The 21,554-nt window shown below is 51.7% G+C and overlaps 1 protein-coding gene across 4 annotated transcripts; it reads right to left on the reverse strand.

Annotated features, from left to right (window-relative positions):
* Nucleotides 1–9,643: 9,643 nt before the first annotated feature.
* On the reverse strand, nt 9,644–21,552 carry LOC129051350 (TBC1 domain family member 3G-like). 4 transcript variants are annotated; one of them, XM_054536713.2, is made up of 15 exons: nt 21,422–21,552; nt 20,164–20,236; nt 19,921–20,003; nt 18,597–18,636; nt 18,036–18,113; nt 17,476–17,583; nt 17,036–17,145; nt 14,546–14,594; nt 13,900–14,020; nt 13,093–13,187; nt 12,633–12,698; nt 12,070–12,169; nt 11,548–11,700; nt 10,131–10,566; nt 9,955–10,087 (listed from the first exon to the last, which is right to left on the reverse strand). In XM_054536713.2, the coding sequence occupies exons 2-15, from the start codon at nt 20,233–20,235 to the stop codon at nt 9,955–9,957; spliced, it is 1,644 nt and encodes a 547-aa protein (XP_054392688.2). In that variant the 5' UTR covers nt 20,236; nt 21,422–21,552. The 4 variants fall into 4 exon arrangements, with proteins under 4 accessions (XP_054392686.2, XP_054392687.2, XP_063574696.1 ...); XM_054536711.2 differs by having other exon boundaries at nt 9,644–10,566; XM_054536712.2 differs by lacking the exon at nt 12,633–12,698 and having other exon boundaries at nt 9,644–10,566.
* Between the last annotated feature and the right edge of the window lie 2 nt (nt 21,553–21,554).

Here is a 21,554-nt window from a genome sequence, read left to right on the forward strand (position 1 = left end):
GAGTAAAATAAGGTCAAAGATTATAAAGACAGTATTTATTTTCATAAACATTACCAAGTCAGCCACAAATGTTTAAATCACTAATGGTTTCAGATTATTGTATTTAATGAGTAAACACTTTCATAGGGTTTACTTTTATAAACACTTTTATTTGCCAGATATCACTCTAAGTGCTTTACAAAATTAACTTTTTCAGTTTTTAATATAACCCTGAGATGTATATTGTGATTATCCCCATTCTACAGCTAAGAACACTGAGAAGTTAATTAACTTGCCACATATCTAGGAAATGACAAGGCTAATTGCACAGCCAGGCAGTCTGGCTCCTGAGTCCACATTTTAGACAACACTGTACCTCCTGGTTCTTTTGAGGCATTACTACTGGAACTATCCTAATACTCATAAATAAACATTTCTTTTGGGGAGGGCCAAATAAAATTTTAAACAGAAAAGTTTTCACCAACTGTCAAGCTCATAAAGTTGTACATTATACACTTTTTTCATGATTCCCACAGATAATTTATTAGTGATATCGTCTATTTTAAAAGACATATGTAAAACCCAACCCTTAAGAAAGGACTCCTATCACTGTTCCCCACAGGCACCCTCTTCAGTCTTACACCTTTCCACCCCCCAAAACAAATCATTCAGCATATTTATTTCATACTGTAATATAGGAAATAGCTTCTTTTTAGATTTTCTTATATTATTAACATTGATCATACAAACATGGAATAGAAATTCCTTATGTTTTATCTGGATTTAAGGTGCTACATAATGGAATATATTTATATCAAGCCATACACATTGGAGATAATGAAATCACTTGTCTTCTAGCTTAAACATTATGGGAATTTCAGAACTGCAACATAACAGATAATCCTCGGATGAAAACTAAATCTCTCCTCTGGTCAAGCATCTATGTGCATCAGTGAAGAGAAGACAGGGACTGTGGAAGGGAAAACAGTGAGTCGGGAAGGGCTGTGGCCACATCTGTTCCCTGGTACCTCAAGTAGTTAAATCCTGGCCTCCTCTACCCCAGACTGTCCTGGGGAGTGGCCAACACTGGCCTTTCACAACTGTGTGTTACTAGAAATGCAACAGAAACCCAGCTGAATCCCCAGGGTTTCCCTTCTGCCCTTCTCAGTGGAAAGATCTGTCCCAGGACCATTTATTCCAACATTTTCAATTATGAGAAATCTGGGAAGATAAAGTTATTTTCACATTCCTCAAGAAATACGTATTTATTCATACTCATTAGAGGAAAGTCAGAATGTACGGAAAACCAGGAAGATTTTTAAAAATCCATGATAACCACCATCCAAAGAACCACACTTAGTATGTTGGTCCACAGGTTTCCCAGCACCCTTTTCTGTTGGTGTATGCACAAAATGCACAATCACGTTCTGTCTACATTTTACTATTTGCTGTTTTTTGATTAACACTATATATTGAACAATTTTTAAGACCTGCAACATATGTCGACAACATTATTTCAAAATAATATATTTAGAAATAAACACACACACAAACAGTTTGTCTTATATACAACATGTCTTATTTTCTAATTCTCCACTCTTGAAGATTTAGGTTTTTCTAACTTTTTCTTAATGTACTCACCAGGAGTCAGTAAACTTTTTTTATAAAAGGCCAAAGGGTTGATATTTTAAACTCTGCAGGCCATAGGTTTCTGGTGCAACACTCAACTCTGCTGTTGCAGGGAAAGAAGCCATACACAATTTGTAAATGAATGGGCATGACTGTGTTCTGGTAAACTTTACAAAAACAGGTGGTGGACTAGATGCAGCCTGCTCCTCTGGACATGGTTTGCCAGCCCCTGACATATACCACTACAGAGGATGCTGTTAGAATGAAATCTCTTTACACATCTCTGATCATCTCCTTAGGACTAATCGCTAGACATGACATCATGGTAGCTGTGGGTCAAAGGGCATGCATGCTCTGGGCTGTACATTGCCAAATTGCTCATGATCAGCCTTTCTCATGTCAAAATGTTTTGTGACCACCAGAAGGCTGGTTCTGCTTTTTTTATCCATTGAATGAGGAATAGAAATGGCATGGCATGTATGCAGGATATTTAATCATCATATAGATAATGCTTTGTGCACAAGTGTATTCTACATTCTTTTGCAATAAGTCTACATCTGCCAGAGTTGAAATAAAATAAAACAAAACGAACCTATTTAGGACCTTCTGTGTAGTAGGTCCCTTCATGTATGTTGTTGTCTTTATCAGAATTCTTATGACCTAGGCATTTAAGAATAAATTTTTTAAATACTTAGTTGACAAGGATTGTGTATATTTAATGCATACAATGTGATGATTTCATATATGTATATATTGTGTACCAATTATCACAATCAAATTTATTACATCCATTACCACCTATGCTGTACATTAAATCTCCAGAATTTGTTCATCTTATAACTGAAAGTTTACACCCTTTGGTTAATAGCTTCCCATTTTCCCCACCCCCAGCCCTTGGCAACCACCATTCTACTATCTGTTTTTATGAGTTTGACTCTCTTAGATTCCACATAGAAGTGAGATCATACAAAACTTGTCTTTCTGTGTCTGGCTTATTTCACTTAGCGTAATGTTCTCCAGGTTTATCCAGGACAGGAGTTTCTTCTTTTTAATGGCTAATAGTCCATTGTTTATATATATTTTATTTATCCATTCATCTGTTGCTGGACACTTAGGCTGTTTCCATATCTTGGGTATTGTGAATAGTGTTGTAATAAACATGGGGCGCAGATCTCTCTTCAACATTCTAACTTGATTGCTGAATTGTATGGTAGTTCTGCTTCTGATTTTTTGAGGAAGCTCCATACTGTTTTCCATGAACGTTATACCACTTTACATTCCAACCAACAGTGTACAAGGGTTCTCTTTCCTCTATGCTTTCGCCAACACTTGTTATCTCTTGTCATTTTTTATAACAGCTGTCCTATCCTATGTAGCAATATCTCATTGTGGTTTTGATTTGCATTTCTCTGATGATTAGTGGTGTTGAGCACCTTTTCATATGCTGGCTGGCCATTTGTATGTCTTCCTTGGAGAAAAAAGTCCATTGGGGTACTTTGCCTATTTTTAATTGGGTTATTGATGTATTTATTAAGTTTTGGTATTGAGTCGTGTGAATTCCTCATATATTTTCAATTAACCCCTTATCAAATATATGGGTTGCAACTATTTTCTTCCATTTTGTAGGTTGCCTTTTCATTTTGTCATGGTTTCCTTTGGTGTGTAATACCTTTTAAGGTTGATGTAGTCCCATTTATTTATTTTTGCTTTTGTTGCCTGTGCTTTGGTGTTATAGCAAAAAAAAAATTGCCAATTATGACCAATGGCAAGGAGATTTTTCCCTATGTTTGCTTCTAGGATTTACATGGTTTCAGATATTACATTTAAATCTTTAATGCATTTTGAGCTAATTTTCTGTATATGATGTAAAACAAGTGTGCAATTTCATTCTTTTTCAAGCAGTTTCCCCAACACCATTCATTGAAGAGAGTTTCCTTTCTACGTTGTGCATTTTTTTTAGAGTACAGTGAAAGCAAGTCTATTAAGAAAGTAAAGGAATAAAAGAATCTACATTGTGTATCCTTGATGACCTTGTCAAAGATCGGTTGACCATATATGCATGCGGTTATTTCTGGGTGAGCTTGGCATTTTTATCTACCTCATTCTACCAATGAGGAGGCCGAGTGTCAGAGAGTTCATAGACCTGCCTAAGGTCACTCAGCTAGAGGTGATACAACCAGGGTTTGAATTGAGATCTGCCAAGCTTCTGAGTTTATTCTTTTTCCCCCACATGAAGGATCCTCAATTCTGCCTTACTGACATCAGGATCCAGTCAATTCTTTGTGATGGGGGCTGTCCTGTGCCTGGCAGGATGTTTAACAGCTTCTCTGGCCTCCACCCACTGGATGCCAGGGGAATGCACAAGAGGCTTGCTCATTTTCCCATTTAATCCTGAGGACAATATCTGGCATAAATGTTATGTCTTTTATTTTATAAATGAAGAAAATGAGACTCAGAAAGGCTTAAGTGTGTTCTTAAGAACACACAGACCGCAAGAGGTAGAACCCGAAACTGAACACAGCTGTCCACATGGGACAACAAGAAAGTTCAGGTTCCAGCTTCTTTTGAGTCTCTCATTTCAACAATTACCATCATCTGGATAAGAGCTGAAGTACAGGAAACCTGGGGTGAACTGTCCTCCCATCAGGCCTAGGAGCCCCAGACCAGAACCCGAGCCCAAGGTCTCCCAGTCAGGCCCGCTGGAGTGAGCTGGCATCCACACTAGCCTGGTTTCCCAAAGCTACAGGGATGCCAGTCTCGCCGCTGATGAACAAAATGAAGGGCATTTGCTTCTCCTGCAGGCTGCCAGGATTGAACACAGATTCCTTTTCTTGCTCTCTTCTCCCGTAGCACAAAACCGGGTGGTCCATCCCCCTCCTGGTGTTCCAAGGCTTTGTTGCATGTTCTCTTTAATTTCTCCTACTCTCGCAGTGCACCCTACCTGCATCTCCCAGGCAACCTTTCTGCTCTATCCTCTCAACACCTGGATCACAAGAACACTTGTGAGGCTCCTTAACAAGCTACATCCCAAATTATCATTCCACTTTGTCCTCAGCCAGTGCCCAGGTCCAACTCGCTCTCCTGGGGTGACTTTCTTTCCTGCCCAATGTGGTTTCATCATCTGTAAATTGGGGATAATTAAAGTCTTGATCGTGGTATTGGACTCTCAAAGCAGAAGTAGCAAGCTCAGCCAAGTCACGTAAACAAGAGGAGACGTTCCTTCTGAACTGAAAAGGCGCTGGTCACAAGGGCTGCTCCTTCTTCTCTCAGGCCTCTCCAGCATGCCCTTGGCTCAGCCAAAGAAGAGACTCAGGCTGTGCTTCTGCGCTGTTGGGATGACATAGGCCTCCTCCATGTGGTTCCACAGCAGGAACATGGGGACAATCAGACCTCTCCCAGTGTGGGCATGAGGATACAACAAGATCATGTCAATATTGACATTCATAATGGCTGGGCGCAGTATCACACGCCTGAAATCCCAGCACTTTGGGAGGCTGAGGTGGGCAGATCGCTTGAGCCCCAGAGTTCAAAACCAGCCTGGGCAACTTGGCAAAATCAGTCTCTACTGAAAATACAAAAAATTGGCTGGGCTTGGTGGTGCACACCTGTAGTCTCAGCTACTTGGGAGACTGAGGTGGGAGGACTGCTTGACCCCAGGGAGGTTGAGGCTTCAGTGAGCTATGATGGCACTGCTGTACTCCAGCCTGGGTGACAGAGTGAGGCCCTGTCTCAAAACAAAAACAAAGACAAAACAACATTCCTAATAGTAGCAATAGCTACTATGTGCCAAGCCCAGGCACCTCTTCGAGTGTTTGCTGTCACCCTATGAGGTAAGTGTGCTTAGAAGTTACACAAAGCACACGGCTCAGTGTTTGGCCCATGGTAAGGGCCTAAAAGTGGTAGCCCCAGTGGTGGGGATGCTGCTGCTGCTGACCATTAACCCCAGTCTGCTCCACCTTCTTCCAGGCAGCCTGTGAGATGTTTGAGGTCCGAGGCAAACAGCACATTCAGATCCCCGAGCTCTACACCTCCAGTGTGACCAGGCACCTGCACCACTTCAGGCTCATGTGGGACTCACAGCCTTTGGACCTCAGCTAAAGGACCTGCTTCTCTTCAGCACACGGGGCTTGTTTGTGTTGGGGTCCGAGCCCTGAGCCCATGGTCAAGGAGACCCCCAAGTCTTTCTGAACAGAGACAGCTGGCCTGGGGGCCTCCCTCTCACTGCATGCAAGAGCCTGTTAGGGTGCAAGACTCGAGGCGCTGAGGGAGGCTGTTTCAGGAGGGAGCCCCAGGAGGGTGGTGGAGGCAGAAGGGGGCAGCATCTGCCGAGGGCCTACTGTGTGCCGGGCACCGTGCGGGGTTTCTGGCCCATATGGGCTAAGTGAGCCTGGACACTCCTCTTGGGAGAAAGGCTCAGATGGAGAAATTGCAGTTCAGGAAGGTGAAGCAAGCTGCTAGCCTGTGGCCACATTGGGATCTGGGCGTCAGCCTTCCAGCCGCGAAGGCAGCCAAGTATCATGAAGAAGGCATCACAGAGGCGATTCCAGGCTGTAGTGGTGAACTCTCCACTCTGCATCCCCAGGTGCTGTGCCCCGTGCCCTGTCTAAGGTAGTCCTGCGGGTTTCTACATGTTTAAGATATCCCCAGCATCAATGATGCTCTCCTGTGGATCCCAAGCCACGGAGATGTCCTGGGGCTTTTCATTTTTAGGGACCTAAATTGAATTTCCCAACACCTAGAAGCAAGACAGCCGCCCTAACAGACTCTTGCATGCAGTGAGAGGGAGGCCCCCAGGCCAGCTGTCTCTGTTCAGAAAGACCTGGGGGTCTCCTTGACCATGTGCTCAGGGCTCAGACCCCAACACAAACAAGCCCCATGTGCTGAAGAGAAGCAGGTCCCTTAGCTGAGGTCCAAAGTCTGTGAGTCCTGCATGAGCCTGAAGTGGTGCACGTCCCTGGTCACACTGAAGGTGTAGAGCTTGGGGATCTGAATGTGCTGTTTGCCTTGGATCTTTATTCGTGATTCAGAAACAGTGGAATAAAAGGAAAGGAAGGAAAACCCGAATGGCCACCTCAGCAGGATGCTCCAAGGGTAGTGTCCAGGTGGCACTGACTCAGAAATGTGGGGGCTTCCCCCACCCACGCTCAAGAGCCACTTTGCCATTTCACCATCTCTCTGTCCTCCACACCCCTCAGCAGCAAGCACACCAAGAATGTGTTCACCGTGAAGCTCAAATCTCAGCAGAATCTAGAGTCTGAAATCCAGGGAAGGGAAAGTGTAGAGCTTCTTGGATGATGCCCTGTCAATTTTATTTTAACGAATGAAAGACCAGAAGAAGTCAGTCTTTGAAAGGAGAGGACGGGAGCATCTGCTGGCATTAGCAGCCATGCCATCAGAGGACCGGCTCACCTGGACCCGTGGCTACCTGTGCTTTTACATCCAGTCTTGGTTAACCACGGGCCACTTTTCCAGCTTGGAAACTAAGCATCTGCTCCACTTCCTCTCCTTCCTTATTGAACTCTTTCACTAAAAGGACAATGCAAGAGAGACTTAAACTGTTTGCCTCATTCTTAAGAACTTTCAGGAAAAGTTTTGGCAGGGAAGGAGATTTCCCAGCTCTGGGATAGAGTCTTATGGATTATCTGCTGGTTTCACTGGTCTGTGCTGTCCTCCCTGCATTCATTAGGAAAACTGGCCTTGGTTCAAATAAGAACAGGATTTGTCCTGGTGACAGAGAAAGGTTTCTTCTGATATCCATATATCTCCGAGGGGGATGCTTTCTCCAGGCAGGGGCTGTGGCCAAGCGATCAGGGGGCTCAGAGGGCTGCTGGGAAGGGGTGGGCCCCTCTCTCCCCAGAGGGAATCTCCTGGGGACCTCTCGAGCACCCCCGCCCATCCTTTAAACATAAATTCATAAATACAAACAAGTAGGCCATTCATAGAAATACATAAAATATGTCATAGGAAAGGTGGAACTCTCATATGGCAATAATTATGACAGAGGCTGGCAAATGACCTGAGTGACCCAGAGTGACCTGAGCACTGACTCCCAAACACCCTCAGTAGGATGTTCTGCATCCCTGAGACCCTTTCCTGGGTCCTCCTGGGCCCTACCACCCGCTACACCATCCAGACCTCAGGCCATCCCCCTCTCTGTTGACAGAGCAGTCTCCGTTCCTGAACGTGCTGGTCACCACCAACAGCAGCTGCTCCTCCTCCAGGCAGCTCAGCGTATACTTCTACATGCAGAGAGCCTGGATGGCACCCAGGTGGACATAAGCCTTCAGCTCCCAGTAGACACTCTGGGCTTCCTACCCTGCACAGACATTCTGGGCTTCCCCTGACATCTCCCCCAGCCTGGGGCTCCTGTGCTCATCTGTCTCACCCAGTGCCCAGCACAGGCGCGGCACACAGAAGGTGAGTGAACCGATTTGAACACATCATCCTCGACTCTCCTTCCCTGCTCAAGCCCTGCAGCTAACCCATCGGCAAGTCCTGGCTCTGCCTCCAAAATACTGCGTATCCTACGTCCAAACACCTCTCACCATATCCACTGCTATTTGCAGTTCTGTGTGTGTGTGGAAATATTTCCAAAAAATTGGAATGAGCAGGTCACAGCTGTGCCTGGAGGGAATGGCTGGGGAAATGTGCCCTCGCCTTGCTGTTCTATCCAGGCCCACCCAGCTGAGGATAGGGGACCTGCCACAACTCTCCTGGAAGTTCCGGACTCCTGGGAGCTGGCAGGTGAGGACCCAAGAGGATTTTCAGCAACCTGGCTGACCTGGTCATCAGTCAGTCCCACCTTGGCCCACGCCTCTACATGGCACAGATCACAGCTCATTCCATCCTGGCATCACACTGGCCTGTGCCCTGCCTTCAGGGTCACATCTGTCTCCCAGAAGCCGTGCAACCCTGGAAAACCCAGGTCTAACAGTCAGGTTCCTCCTCTGTGCATTAACAATGGCATTGACGCCTGCTTTGCAGGGCGCTGGGAGGGGAGAGGGAGGTGTATGCTGGAGAGCTCCCCAAGGGCAAGGCCTGGCTCAGCGTCACTCACTGTCAGATCCTCAGAGCCCGGGGCTGGCCCAGCACGTGGTCACTATTCCCTAAGCATTGGATGTGATCCGTCAGTGCTGCAGGCAGGAGATAGAGCTTAGACAGACCCCCTGTGTCCTGTCTTCTTTATCTGCAGCTTACTCATCCTTGCCCGTTTCACATGCACATGCAGAGCAGGTTTTCACTGAGCTTGAACACAATTCAAGCTACAGCAGCTGATGGATATTGAGGCCTAGATTCACTATCAAAGTGTTTCTCAAACGGTGCTCCCCAGAACACCATGGAAAACTCATTTACTGCAAAAGTTTGAAAATCCCTGCCCACCGGTCTACCCTTGTGTATGAGCAATCAGCTCTACCATTCAGCCCAGGTGTGTGTTTGCTGGACCATCTGGAGGAAGCTGAAGAGACATGAGCTGAAGGCAGAGGGTGAGTCCAAGGTGGGATCTTCGGACAGGTACAAGAAGTTAGGCAAAAATGGGATAATTCTAGCCTTAATAACCTTAGATAATAGTTCACATTATTATTTAGTTAATAGGATTGTACTCGCGTTACATTTCTCAATTTTTTTTTAAGAGCTAAAGTCTCACTCTGTCACCCAGGCTGGAGTGCAGTGGTGCAATCATGGCTCACTGCTTCCTGGAACTCATGGGCTCCAGCAATCCTCCTGCCTCAGCCTCCTGACTAGGTGGGACTATAGGCACACACCACCATGCCTGGCTAATTTCTTTGACTTTTCTCTAGAGACAGGGTCCGCCTATGCTTCCCAGGCTGGTCTCAGACTTCTAGACTCAAGTGAACCTGAACCTCCCACCTCGACCTCTCAAATTGCCGGGATTACAGGTGTGAGCCACCACACCCGGCCTAAATTTCTTATGTGCCATTGGACTGCAAAACGTCATTATTAGGGGCAGCCAGATGGAAGGTGTAAGAGGACACTGTAGTGCCTTTTGAATATTTCTGTCTAAAATCTAAAATCATTCAACAGGAAACATTTATTTTAAAACGTGAAGGTGGTTATCCTTCCATGAGTTTAAAGTACAAAGGCAGGCTCGCGGTGTCATCAGAATTCAGAACGCTGGTCGTGGGGCTGGGGGTGCTGGGAGGGGCTGGGCATGGTTGGCTTTGTGATCTGGGGGCTGGTGTGTTCCATCTCTGAATGTCTCTCGAGCTGTACACTTTCTTAATAAATTTTCATAAGTTTAACAAAAAATAAAACGAGGATGGGAAGCTTGCTTGGGTTGTTAAGCCTTGGGAAATTATCCAGCCATGAGCCCTGGCCCAGATGCTTCTAGAAACCTGGAGGGAACTGAGAACTTTCCAAGTGGAGGCAGCAGAGGCAAGGCCCTGAGGTGGGAGCGCACTGCTGCTCGTCCCTAGCTCTGAAGGGGGTGCCCTGGTTGGATTCAGTGCTGGGTGCACTGCAGGGCCGGGAAGTCCATGCCCACGTTGTGACTCAGTGCAGTGAAAGCCAATCTCACCCCCTCCGCAGGGTGTTCAGCCTGCCAGCAGGTGGCCAGCTGGTCCTCCTGGGATATGTCACGGACCCAGCAGCTCTGTTCGAAATCATAATGGGGGAACCAAGGGCCCCCTACATCCAGGTCCGTTGGGAGGCGGGGTATGGAGTTCCACTGCAGGAATCTCCAGGAACCCTGAGGTCCTCCCTGAGCCAGGGCCGGGCTGGGTACACCCCGAGTGCCCACAGGGTAGTTGTCTTCGCGGACAGCCCCAGCAGGACAGGATGTGGAAGAACGAGGTGCCCATGGCGGGGAAGCTGACCAAATGGGCCGCTGGAACCGGGCTGGTGGGCCTGGAGGGGCCTGCCTGTCCCCCTTGCAGAGGGTCTTCCCGCCACGTGAAGCCGGCACAGGCCTGGATGCCGAGGACCCTTGCTCGGGTTTGGCTGAAAGGAAAACAGACGCGGTCAGCGTCTCCCGTGAGCCCATGCAGGCCTTTCTGGGCTGGGCCCCACCTGCCTGCATCTCTGTAGTCCTCGGGGTCTCTGTGTGGCCCCCGTGGCCTGACACTGAGGACACGCCTGTAGTCTGCTGATCTCAGAGGGAGGGGTGTGTGCTGCCTGGCGTGGGGAAGCTGTCGTGGCATGGCGGGTGGCTCCTGGGACTGCCCCCAGGATTCAGACTGGCTGGGGGCTTCCTGCCACACACCTTCGTCCCAGGGCTGTTGGGCCTGGGATACGGCCCCCAGTCAGAACTCAGGTGGGAGGGGCCTTGGTTGTCACCCAGCCCCTTGCCACCTCACATGGGGACCCGTCTCTGCAGTGGGTTTTTGGGCCCGGACGTGGGACACCCTCTGCCCTCCTGGGCTGCCCAGTCCATGCCAGGACTGACCATTCCCACGTCTGGCTGAACTCTTGGCTCTGGCTCTGGGCCCGGGGTCCCGCCTGTGCCCTCTCCCTGAATGCTGTGGGGGTCAGGGACACCGATTCCCTTGTCTCCCTGGCTCAAGGCTTGTTGTCCTGGCAACCTTGGAGGAGCGTGCACGAGTGAGGGGCCTCTGCTGCTCTCTGAGGCTGTGGGTGCTTGCAGGGAGGGGCAGGGTCTCCCACAAATGGGTCTGGGCTCATCTAGTTACTTTGAGGGCCCTGTGAGGGGGAGAGCGAGACACCGTGGAAAGTGGGAGGGGGCTTGTTGGAGGGTCTTGCCCACATCCCCCTCCTGCGTGCACAGCACGTCCAGTATACAGGCACTGAGCGCCTGCCCTGAGGACCGGTGGGTCTCCTGTACTTTCTTAGAGTGCAGGAGGAAGAGGAGGAAGAAAAGGTGAAGAGGAAGGCCCAGGTAGTAGGGTTGTGGGTCCCGGGCACTCCCCTACTATTGACTACCCCAGAGGGTGACATGGGAGGGGACATGGCACTGGAGCCCACCTGGGGGTGGCGGGTCCTCCTGCTTTCTCGTTAGTTTCTTCATAGAGGCCCTAAGATGCTTGAGCACAGTGTCATCATCCCTGGCCCAGGTGTAAACGAACTGGTTCCGAAAACGTGCCCACAGGCCACACCTGGACGTCTTCATGAGGCGCTCTAGGGACAGGGTGGATATCAGGCCAGGAGAGTTACCTGGGAATGGTCACAGCTCATACCCCGTGGCCACTTCAGTCTCCCACTGGGCGGTGCCGGATCCTTTTGTGGCCACCCCAGGCATCCAGATATACACAGGAGACTGTGGCTGGGGGCGACCTGGGCAGGGAAGTGCGCACCACACTCTGGACTTTCATCTGGGTCATGTGGGGGATGGACTTGGTGTCACAGTGTCCTGCCCAGCCCCCCTGGCCAGACCTCCCTCTGGGCCAGAACTGAGGATCATGAGGACAGGGTGAGGAAGCTGCCCTCGGGCCAGTCGGGGTCTGACCCCAGGGCTCCCCAGGCCCCACTGGGTGGACATAGACTTACTCTGCTGAACCTTAAAGGCAATGCTTGTCATCGGCATCAACACCTGTTCTCCTTCCAGCAAATAGACGTCCCACAGGCGCAGGGTGAGCCCGAGAGAGATCTGTGGGGACAGCAGGTGTGAAAGAACCTGGTCCTTCCAGGCTGGGGCTGGTGGCTCGAGCTGCGCACACTGGGGCTTCAGTCTCCAGAGTCAGTGACCTTCCCCATGAGGGTCGCCTGAGCCCTCCAGGATGCTGGGTCAGACAAGGTCTTGCAGCTCCTCATGGGGGGCACTCATTTGAGTGGGGATGTGGCTCCTGGAGAGAGGGGCTTGCCCAGGGCTTGAGGCTTCCCTGAGCCCTCTCAAGTCGGGTCCTGGCCCAGCCTGCCCATGAGGCTGGGCCTGAGCCCCAGCCACTGCCCTGGGATGACCCCTCTTGGGCAGAGGGTTTTGCTTGTGTGTCCTTTGGGGACCCGCCTGAGCCTCCTGTGGGCTGGGAGTGAGCCAGACCCCTGGGCTGGGGAAGCAGGGCACTGCAGGGCATGGAGGGTTCCTGAGCCAGGGTCTCCCTATGCCTCCTTACCCCATCAATCAGTGTCCAGATAAGGCAGCCTAACGAGGAACACTGCCCACATAGACCTTCCTTGTCCTGATGGAAGCAACAGAGGTGCTCAGGCCACTGGGCTGCCCTAAAAACCTCCCTCTTCCTAGGCCTCTGAAGACCCTTCCCCTAGTGGAGAACACTGGGTGGTGTCCAGAGCTCCCCACAACACTGTCACCTTCCCACACTCCCAGTGGACACACTGCCCTTTGCCCTGCTCTGCAGGAGCTGGGCCCCCATCCCTGTGCCTCTGTCTCCTCCAGGAGGAAGAGGAGGAGGAAAGGAAACCAACTCCCAGCCCACGGAGAACCCGAAGTCCCAGGTCAGGCCCTGGCTGGGATTCAACCAGTCACCAGCCCCATGAGGGGCTCCAGCTCCCCTGCTCCTACAGCCCCACGGGAGGCAGGGCCTCTGGGAAGAGCTGAGGGGACCACAAACTCACCTGATGCCACATGGTCTTGGGTTGTGACATGGGTACCACATGCTCCTGTTGGTCTTGGAGCCCCTGGACTGTCCCGCCATTTGGGCTGTGAAATCCTGAGAAGCCCCCAGCCCATCATGAAATCAGAGCCTTCCCCCAAGATGTGGGGCCATCAGCTGCAAGAGCTGGGTAGCTGGAGAGGCCCCCAAACCCCAAGGCCTCCCACCCTCCCATCTGGTGACCCCACCATGCGGCCTTTACCCTGGGGAGGTGGGGCGGGAACATTCCCTGGAGCCTGGCTGGAGGTTCTCCTGGAGGCCTCCTGGGCCAGGGTGCAAAAAGGGCAAGCCTGACTTTGAGGCCACGACAGGGTGGCCAGAACTGGGTGGGTGCTGGGCTTCCTGGTCATCTCCTGGAAGTGGGGTCGGGCCAGTGAACGGGATTGGGGAGATGCTGCCACCTGGGCTTGGTCGGCCCATTCGTGGGCACCAATGGCAGCAGGAGCCCGGGCAGCTGGAGGGCAGGAGGACTCTCAGGGAGGGGAGAGTCAGCTGCACCGAATCAGAGCCGGAGGGTGTGGCTCCAGGACACAGAGGGTGGCCACGGGGAGGATGAGATGCCCTCTGCTGATGGGGATGAAAGGCATCTGATTTGGGCTTTGGGGGTCAGCCGTGGACTCCTGTGGGACCCTCAGCAGAGACATCCTAAAGTCTCCCAACAAGCTGGCGACACAAGGAGGGTGCCTTGGCTGAAAGCTGTGATCACCTGGCCAGGGTGGCCATCCCCGGGTCTGGCTGCAGGAGGTCCCCGGGGCAGCTGTTCACTTACCCTGCAGAGAGTGCCTCTCACTGGCCAGCAGCTGCACCAGTGCCCAGAATGCATCCTCCTCAGGCAGGTAAAGGAGGAACAAGGCAGCGATGTGGCTGAGGTCCCTGCAGTAGCCCACCTCCTGCAAGAGCCAGAGTTACCATGGATGGACATCACCTGGGAGGGCTGAGGTCACCTGGGAGGACTCATGTCATTGGAGAGGGCAGAGGTGACTGGAGAGGCTTCCTCTGAAGAAGAGGCTTCCTCAGGATGCAAATTCATTTCACGACAAGAGCCAAGTCCATCAGGCACTTCAGCACCTTGTCCAAAATGTCTGCCGATAGCACCATCCTGTGTGGGATGCTGCCAAGCTCCTGGGCTTTGGGGCAGCCCCAGGAGGAGGGCGTCATTTCTTGTTCTGAGAAGTGGTGGTCAGGCCCAAGTGACAGCAGGAGTCCAGGCCCTGACTCCTTTGTGTCTCAGCTTGACCCCTTGAGACCACTCCCTTGCTTGGAGGTTTATGGCAGTGGTGAGCTGGAGTCCTACCTCCTATATCCTGGTGGGTCACAAATACTAACTTTAAAAGAAGCAACGACACCCCCACCAGACACCCACTCCTGTGAATATGGAAATACGGCCCAGGAACCTCACTGCCAGGAATACTCACCGGGTTATACTGCGAATATGCCAGGAGGATGTAGAATAGTTCCCGCTGCCTAGGAAACAGAGAAAGGGGGCTATGGTTTGGTTTGTGCAGATGCTGTTAGTTTCACTTTGTCTACACAGCCTAACAGCAAATCCTATTTCAGGTTCAGATGATTCACCAGATAAGCAGTGAGCTCTTCAGGGCCTGAGACTGTTGAAGAAATGTTTCAGTAAAATCCACATCTGTGACATGCAAATAGCTCAGTTGTACAGTGACTTGCCTGATCCTTTTCACTCTGAATGATTTTTTTTTTTCAGTTTGCACACATGCCAGTTCAGTCTGTGGGTGTACAGTTCCTCCACGGTCCTAAACCAATGTGCAGCGTCTCCTGGCCACTGCCGCAGCCCCTCCTGGAGCGACTCCTTCATCCTCCAAGTCTCCAGGGTGGCCCCTATGCACCCAGCCTCTCCCCAATCCATCAGCCCCTGGCCACCCAGACTGCTTCTCAGTCCGTATGGTTTGGCCTTTTCCAGAATGACCTAGGAATGGGAATCCTACTATGGTAGCTTATTGGATCTGGCTTCTTTCCCTTAGCAAAATGCATCTAGGATCCACCCACGTTCGTGCGGGCATCACTGGCTCCTTCCCTTTTCTCACTGGGTCTTCCGTTTGAAGGGAGGACCAGCCTTGCTCTCCCCATTCCCGTGTTCAAGGCCGTCCCCGAAGGCTCCGTTTGTGAGTGACGAGCAATCAAGCAGTGAACCTGGCAGGCAGGTTTCATGTGGATGTCAGTTTTCAAATCGGTGGGTTCAATATCTGTGACACTTTGGGGATGCGTGGTTCAAGTCCACTGAGCTTTGTGAGCCACTGCCCAACTGGCTGCCAACGTGGCTGTGCCATGTCATGTTCCCAGCAGACCTGGATGAGAGTTTCCAGGACCCCAAATTCTCCTAGCATTTGGTGCTGTCATTGTTGCCTGGGGGGGGCTCATGGGCCCTCTATCCTGCCACTCTCCCATGGGTCCTACCATGGGTCCGCACAGGTCAGGGAGAGCACCTTTCACCATTGTGCATGATTTTCTTTTTTTTTTTTTTTTTTTTTTTTTTTTCTATTTTCATTTTCTTTTTTTTTTTTTTTTTTTTTTTATTTTTTTATTTATTTTTTTCTTTTATTATTATTATTATTATCATCATTATTATACTTTAGGTTTTATGGTACATGTGCGCAATGTGCAGGTAAGTTACATATGTATACATGTGCCATGCTGGTGCGCTGCACCCACCAACTTGTCATCTAGCATTAGGTATATCTCCCAATGCTATCCCTCCCCCCTCCCCCCACCCCACAACAGTCCCCGAAGTGTGATGTTCCCCTTCCTGTGTCCATGTGTTCTCATTGTTCAATTCCCACCTATGAGTGAGAATATGCGGTGTTTGGTTTTTTGTTCTTGCGATAGTTTACTGAGAATGATGATTTCCAATTTCATCCATGTCCCTACAAAGGACGTGAACTCATCATTTTTTATGGCTGCATAGTATTCCATGGTGTATATGTGCCACATTTTCTTAATCCAGTCTATCATTGTTGGACATTTGGGTTGGTTCCAAGTCTTTGCTATTGTGAATAATGCGGCAATAAACATACGTGTGCATGTGTCTTTATTGCAGCATGATTTATAGTCCTTTGGGTATATACCCAGTAATGGGATGGCTGGGTCGAATGGAATTTCTAGTTCTAGATCCCTGAGGAATCGCCACACTGACTTCCACAAGGGTTGAACTAGTTTACAGTCCCACCAACAGTGTAAAAGTGTTCCTATTTCTCCACATCCTCTCCAGCACCTGTTGTTTCCTGACTTTTGAATGATTGCCATTCTAACTGGTGTGAGATGGTATCTCATTGTGGTTTTGATTTGCATTTCTCTGATGGCCAGTGATGGTGAGCATTTTTTCATGTGTTTTTTGGCTGCATAAATGTCTTCTTTTGAGAAGTGTCTGTTCATGTCCTTCGCCCACTTTTTGATGGGGTTGTTTGTTTTTTTCTTGTAAATTTGTTGGAGTTCATTGTAGATTCTGGATATTAGCCCTTTGTCAGATGAGTAGGTTGCGAAAATGTTCTCCCATTTTGTAGGTTGCCTGTTCACTCTGATGGTAGTTTCCTTTGCTGTGCAGAAGCTCTTTAGTTTAATGAGATCCCATTTGTCAATTTTGGCTTTTGTTGCCATTGCTTTTGGTGTTTTAGACATGAAGTCCTTGCCCTGTGCATGATTTTCTTTGCTGTCTTCTGTCTCCTCAGGATCCTTCTGGGTTCTGGCCCCACATGTTCCAGTCTGACCCAGGGCTTGGAACCAGGGAGGTGCTCGGTTCATGGTGCCGGCTGCTCCCTGGGCCAGGAGAGCTCTTGGCAGCTCTGTCATCCCTCCTGGGTGACCCTGGCTTCTGCTCCGGGGAAGCCCCCATCCCTCTAGTTCACTCCATCTCCCCTGGGGCCCTGTGGCTCCCGTAGGCTTACTTGGCTCCATATCGATCCCTGAAGAAGATATGCTTCCTTAAAGTCCCGCTTAAGTCCAGGTCAATCTGGTGGATGTGTTCAGATGACCTCTTGCCCTTCTCTTTCATGATCTGTAGGGCAGGGCCAAGAGGAGGAAGCAGACTCAGAACAGATGGAAGACTCCCTGCCCCCAGTGGCAGTCAGCCCACAGTCAGCACTTCGGGAAGAAAGGACAGAAGGAAGGTTTCCTTCTCCAGAAAGCTGCATTTTGGCTTGTTACTGAAGCCAGGGAGGGTCACCACAGCTGAGTTTGTCTGTGGTGACTGTGTAACCATGTGTGCCCAGGGTGTTCATCTGACCTTTGCCCCCAGCCCCCCAGGGTGGTCTTGACGTTCCCTCCAGCTGGAGACCTGGGCCCCTGACACGGCCTGTCATGTTTGTTGTGCTCTGGCTGAGCGTACCTTGTATTTTCTCGGGTTTTTCAACTTGATTTCCTGAATGTTCAGGAGGACTGACCACACCGGGCCCCGGATGTTCATGGGAATTCCCTTGTACACTCGATCTATGAGCTGTGGGCAGAAAACAATCTGGTGTCCCAGGCCACAGGGTGACCCCAGTGGGGACCAGAGCCCGGGGATTCTGGAAATTGTCGGTTTTGGCCCCATGATTCCTCAGTAGAGGTGAAATCAAGTTGGGACAGGGTCTCCCTTCCCAGGACTGAAAGAGTGGATGGACACTCAGAGTCGAAACTCTGATCTGAACCTTTTCCTTCCTTCGGGTCACCAGGGCATCCCTAGCCTTGAGCTCTGGGTTGTCCCAGCCCTAGATTCAGATTCCCTCCCAGCAAGGTGATGCTTGCACGAACAGGCAGGAAATCTGGCGACCAGGCCTGCAGTCCTCCGGGCGAGGACAGTGTGCCACCTGCCCTCTGAGAGGCTGACGGTGCCAGGCCACAGCCATGGGTGCCTGTCCCCTGTCTCTGCAGAGAGTGCTTTCGGGGGCCTCTCCCCCCACACATTACTTTTGTACTGTGCTTATATGTCTCCCATTCTCCCAGCATTTTCCTCCACTTGCTCGTCCGTCTCATCTCCCGCCGATTCTGTCAAATGAGGCATGTTGGAGTTAGCGGAGCTGCCAGGCTTCCCAGAGCCGTCCGCGGACGCTGGGTCTTGGGCTCTGGAGCCCTGGTGGGACCCAGCTGGAAGGAGCCAGGGAAGGGCAGACCTCAAGGGCTGAGAGCCTTTGAGCAAATGAGCACCAGTGGGCTGGCTTTGGGACCCCGGGATGTACCATCCTCAGGCCACAGACACACCAGTCTTAGGTCCCAGCCTCTAGGTGGGGTCCTGACACAAGCACGCAGCCACCCCCAAGCCAGGACTGTGGTTCTCCTTTTGAAAATTTTATCAAACTGCCAAAGTTAACAGCAACCTGGGGTCAGGTCCAGCAGGGACTGCTGCCCCTCCCAGTGACAGCGTGTTGCCCTCACCCACCACCGCCCAGGCCGGCTGCTTCCTCTGCCTCACCGACCACCCGACCAGTCCCTACATCCCTGGACCAGCCCCTCCATGCATCAGGCTCTTACCTTCACCTCCTGTGCAGCCAGAGGAGGCAGCTCCGTCTCACTGTAAGGCAACCCAGGCAGAGCTGAGGACCTGCACGGGGCCTGGAGCCACCCCAGCCCGGGAGCAGATCCCTAGAAAGCACTGGCTCTGTCTCTATCCAGCTCAGGGCTCAGCCCAGGAGAAGGCACAGGGAAAAGAGGACAAGGGTCTTCCTGTGGGACTGACTCCCAGGAGGGGCAGGACCTGGGAGAAGAAAGAGTGCAGGGACAGCCCGGCCGGGGTTACTGGGGCCCCTGGCATGGGAGGCGGTCAGGCTGCCCAGTGGGGCTGCCCGCCCTGGACTCCAGGTGGTGCTTTCTGCTGGAGCTGAGAAAGGTTAGCCCTGAGATGGGATGGGGGTCGCCCACGGTGGGCAATCGGTCCCTGACAGGAGTCCCTCAGGGAGTGACCACATCACCCCACCAGGGTCAAGGGAGCCTGCCCTGAGACCTGCCCTGTGTACTCTGGGTGTACCAGGGGCCCATCTCACTTGACAGCCCCAAGGCCCTTGCAGGTTCTGACCTCCCAGCATCCACCTGCCTCTCCCTGAACCCGAGCCACACACCTGCATTTCAGAAGTGGCACGGCTCATCAGCTCCCTCCCACCCTACCTCCCCAGGGATCCTCTGTCTCTCCATGTTATGATCCCGGAGGGATGGGCTCCTGGCTGGGCTCCTCTTACCTGGCCCCAGATCCCTTCCCAGCACCAGACCCAGGGTGTTTAGCCACAAGCCCTGCTGCCTCCCGGCCTCACCGTGAGATGCCCAGAATGGAGCCCTGCCCATCTTCTCCCCCATTCTCCTAGGGCTACAGCCTCCATTGTCACCATGTCTTTTCCCCTCATGGGACAGTGAGGGCTGTAGCTCTAGGGGAATGGGGGAGAATAGGGGCAGGTGGGCCCTCAGAGACCTGCTGGACAACAGCCCCGAGGCTGGGCCAGGCGTCCCCTCACCCTGTGGCCGCAACCCTTGGATCTCACTGGGGTTGTGTCCAAGTAGACATTGCAGACCCTCAGGCTGCCCTGCTCCTCTTGTGCTCACTTGCCGACAGAACTGCTGAGAGCCCAGGTGCCTGACCTAGCCCAGTCTCCATTCCCACCGGCTCCCTAGATGGGCCCCGCACCTCTGGCCTAACAACAACCTCGGGCTGGACCTGCAGGGGAGCCAGGGAGGAGTTCTGTCCCTGGAAAGGAGGTTGACCTGACATGGCGAGACATGTCCTGTGTCAGAAAGGCCTTTCTAAAAGCAAACCCATCCCTGAGCTGAGACAGGTGCTTTAGGGGTGAGGGGAGTGCAGAGGACTCACTGCAGAATTCCAAGGTGATCAATGTTGCCGTAGATTCCAACAGGCACAGGCCCCTTGTCCTCTGGCAGCTGAGCTCGGTGTCCCTGTAGCCCAGAGTGAGCCTTGCTGAGGGGTCCAAGGTAGGGTGCAAGGGCCTGGGGGCATTGGCCACCCGTCCCTGCCCTGTGCTCCTAGGGAGCCCAGGACCCTTTGACCAGGGCGCACTGGAAGAGGCCTCCCTCCAAGAAGCAGACTGACTTGTACCTTTTCATATTTCATAATGATGTCCTCTCGCTCTTGTGCCCACCAACTGTCCGCGTCCTCTACCGTGTCCATACTGTGAGACAAAATTGTCTAAATGTTACACTGTACCTGACAGCTTCGGAGAACACATGAACCACTCCCGCCGGGCTCCTAGATGCTGGCTGGCTCTGTAAACCCCATTCCACCACTGCCCCCAGGTAAAATGGGGCCAGACCCAGTGGCCACTGGGATGCTCAGGGCCACAGAGATGCCCCGTTTCCTACAGGGAACAAGATCTCTCCTGACTGCTCGGTTCTACTCCGCTCATCACTTTGGCTACCGTGGCCCTTCAGTCTGAACAGTGAATGCACTTTAGGAATAATGCCTGTTGAGCAGGAGGGTGTTTGGTTTGGGGATGAAAAAGATCTATTGTACTCATGGAAACCACGTCTCTCGCAGAGAGACTGTGGAGTCCACCATTCTGAGCTGTCCCTAGAGGAGGAGGCTTCATTTTCCTGGGTCACTGAGGAAGAACAGTGGGTCCTTGGTCCTGGAGAACACCTGGATGGACCATCCCTCCTGGGAATACTCAGGGCAAAAGGAGGGCGAGGCCTCGAGAGGACCACACAGAGCGAGAAATACCTGGGGAGAACCCTAGTGCCTGGACCCCTTTGAACAGAAGGGAAGATAGTCTCCACTCAGCCAGCCCTCCAGGGCTCCTTCATTTTCCACGGCTGCCCAAGGGCAGCAGGCTCCCCCGGACAAGGGACCATGTGTGTTCAGTGGGGCCCACAGCGACCATCAGGACCCAGCTTAGGGCACAGACGTGTTCTGAGGACCGTCCTGTTCACCCCACCCACAGTGGATCTATACCAGTGGCCCTGCCAGGGCCAGGCTCTGCCCCATCGGGATCGGAAACCTGGGCAGATTTGGGATCTAGGGCAGGGAGGTCACAGGGTTCAGGCCTGAATTCCAGCACAGCACACGGCAGGGCTGAGAGCAAAACTCAGGGTCACGTCTGGATTCCCAGGCCGGTTACTGCCTCCCTGACCCCAGACGTCTCATCTGTCTAATGGGTACATTTGGGAACAGCACCCACTCTACGAAGCCACCATGAGGACGAAAGAGCCAATCGTCTGCACGGGCAGTGTAGAACGGGCGCCTGGTGAGTGCTCAGGGATGACCCTCCTCGGTAGCTGCCCCACAGACGCTAACACCGCCCACACCGTCACCACTGTCCCCAAGTCAACCTGGAGGGAAGAGAGCAGGTCACACTCACCTGATTCTGATGAATCAGCTGGCCTGGGTTATGCCTCTCAAGGGAGAAAACCTTTGAGTCCACAGAGCTGCTCACAGATACCACCGCCTGTGTGTAACTGCTGTAGAACACTGAGGCAGGCCAGAGAGCGGAT

This window comes from Pongo abelii, chromosome 19, assembly GCF_028885655.2.
Source record: "Pongo abelii isolate AG06213 chromosome 19, NHGRI_mPonAbe1-v2.0_pri, whole genome shotgun sequence".
Lineage (NCBI taxonomy): Eukaryota > Metazoa > Chordata > Mammalia > Primates > Hominidae > Pongo > Pongo abelii.